Here is a 2,500-nt window from a genome sequence, read left to right as displayed (position 1 = left end):
TACTAATCCAACTCTATCTTTAGTATTAAAATAATTTTTATAAGAATCAAAAATATTTTCATCTTGTTTATTTTCGATTTCAAAATAATAAATAGCTTCCATTTGGGGTATACTTTTCATCTTTTTCCTATGACTTATTACAATATTTGTAATGTGAGCATTTAAAAAAATGGTTACATTTCCTTGTAATGCATGCCCAATAATATTCAAATTTTCTTTATTCTTCATACTTAAGATACCTTTCCAAACATATTCATTGTTATTTCTTGATACATTAGGTTTATTATTATGTAGACTTTTTTCTTGAGGAAGAGAAAAAATATCTTGATTATTTAATGATATATCATTATTATTTATTTTAGCTGATGAATTATATAATAATGATTCACTATTATTATTATTATTATTTTGATTTTGATTTGTACTATTTTCCATTCCGTTATTATTACTTATATATATTGAAGGCCTATTAAATACATGTTTTGCACATGTTCTTAAATGATCACATAAATATAATTTTATTCTTGCTGGTTTATTATTCATCATATTATTTAATAATGTTTGTATAATTTGTTCAGCTTCATTTGTTGTATTGTCGTTAGGTAACTGATTTAACATTTTTTTCTCAGAATAATCTTTTATTAATTTATTTAACTCAATCGTGGAATTTATATTACCACTTTTCATGTCGTTCATATTTCCAATCCTAGGTCTCTTGTTCATTTGCTATAAATAACAAAATAGAAAAATATACATATACATTTGTCATAAAATATATATATATATATATATAATTATTAATATATATAAAATCAAATTCTTTTATAAATACCTCATAATCTATAAGGTTACTATTTTCTGAATCATATTGACTATTCATATCATCATTCATTAAACCATCCTAAAAAAAAAAAAAATAAAATAATAATGAAATAAAACGTTTAACATATACAACTATATATCTATATAAATATAGACAAGCAGTTTACATATATAAATACATAGTAAAACATAATAATATATATATATTTTTTTTTTTATTTATTTCTCTTACATTTGTATTTCTAATATTTCTCTTATTATTATTATATCGATTATTATGAAATTGGTTAGTTCTATTTATTTTCCTATGGAACTTATTATTATTATAGTTGTTGAAATTAATATTTTCAGGGTTATCTCCTGGATTTTTTTTCCTTTTATAATCTATTCTTAAAGCTCTTCCATCTACAATAAAAAAGAAAAAATAATAAAATAAAGGGGAAAAAAAAATATATATATATGCATATCATAATAATACCATTTTGGAATAGACATAGATAAATATATATAACCACGAAAGCATATATATATATATATATATATATATATATATATATATATATATATATATATATATATATGTACATTCATTTAAATATAACATTATATAACCATATACTTCACATTCAAATTATACGTTTATATACGTGAACACATACAATATCGACTTATATAAATTATAAAATGAATATACCAAAAAAAAAAAAAAATAATAATAATTATTATTATGATGACATACATGCGGATATAATATAAATTTTTATATATACATATTATACAGAATAAACATATTATAATATTTTATTAATTACTTAAAATTTTCCCGTTCATTTGTTTTAGACATCTTTTAGCCTCCTCAGGAGTACTAAAAAGAACATGAGCATATATGGCATACGGTCCGACATTTTTATTTACTTTAAGCTTTATACTTTCTATTAAACCAAATGGTTGAAATATTTCCAACAATTCATTTTCTTTTGTCTCTTTGGGTATGTTTTTTACACATAAATTTCTTAATGCTTTATCATCAAATCTATTCTCAAATTCTTTTTTACTAGTATTAAAATTACTAGTTTGATTTTGTATTTGTATATCGGTCATTTATTAAAAACGTTTTTTTTTTTTTTTTTTTTTTATTTAGTTTTTTTTTTTTTTAATTTAAAATATAATATACAACTTTAAAAGTGGAAAACAAATAAAAACTCCTTGTCTATTTTTTTTTTTTCTTTTTATATAATAAGTATTAATTCTTTTGTATATATATCTCCTTTTAGTATTCTTTTAATATTATTTTTATTTATTATTTTTTTTTTTTTTCTGTTTTCTCTTTAAAATTATTTTCATACAGAAAGATATTATAATAATAATGAATCAAAAAAAAAAAAAATATAATAAATAAAATCAATAAAAAGAATTGGAGATAGTAAATAATTAAAAATAAAAATATAAAGATAAATATATATATTTTTTGTTTCTGTGATTCTTTTATATTCTTAAAAGAAAATATTTAAAATTTCTTAAATTCTAACATTATTACAAATTTTTTGGAACGCCCCACAAAGAAAAATCATTTGGTTGCAAATTATATAAGGATATATAATTAAGTATAGAACCAAATTACTTTAGAGTCTTTTTTTTTTTTTTTTTTTAACTTTTATTGGTATATTTATTATATTCA

General features: G+C 18.7%; 1 protein-coding gene across 1 annotated transcript in view; it reads right to left on the bottom strand.

Moving 5' to 3' along the window:
• The window catches only part of PRSY57_1444900 (RNA-binding protein, putative), a gene marked incomplete at both ends in the record, with an annotated part of 2,622 nt that extends 699 nt beyond the window's left edge, over nucleotides 1-1,923 (bottom strand). Inside the window, 4 exons of the mRNA XM_012910046.2 lie at nucleotides 1-726; nucleotides 833-901; nucleotides 1,055-1,227; nucleotides 1,635-1,923. The exon at nucleotides 1-726 is cut by the window's left edge and continues 193 nt beyond it. Of these exons, the coding sequence (XP_012765500.2) occupies nucleotides 1-726; nucleotides 833-901; nucleotides 1,055-1,227; nucleotides 1,635-1,923 (1,257 nt within the window). The remainder of the gene's footprint in view (nucleotides 727-832; nucleotides 902-1,054; nucleotides 1,228-1,634) is intronic.
• Between the last annotated feature and the right edge of the window lie 577 nt (nucleotides 1,924-2,500).

Source organism: Plasmodium reichenowi, chromosome 14 (genome assembly GCF_001601855.1).
Source record: "Plasmodium reichenowi strain SY57 chromosome 14, whole genome shotgun sequence".
NCBI lineage: Eukaryota > Apicomplexa > Aconoidasida > Haemosporida > Plasmodiidae > Plasmodium > Plasmodium reichenowi.
The sequence above is the reverse complement of the archived record's forward strand: the minus strand, read 5'-3'. Positions and strand labels throughout refer to the sequence as shown.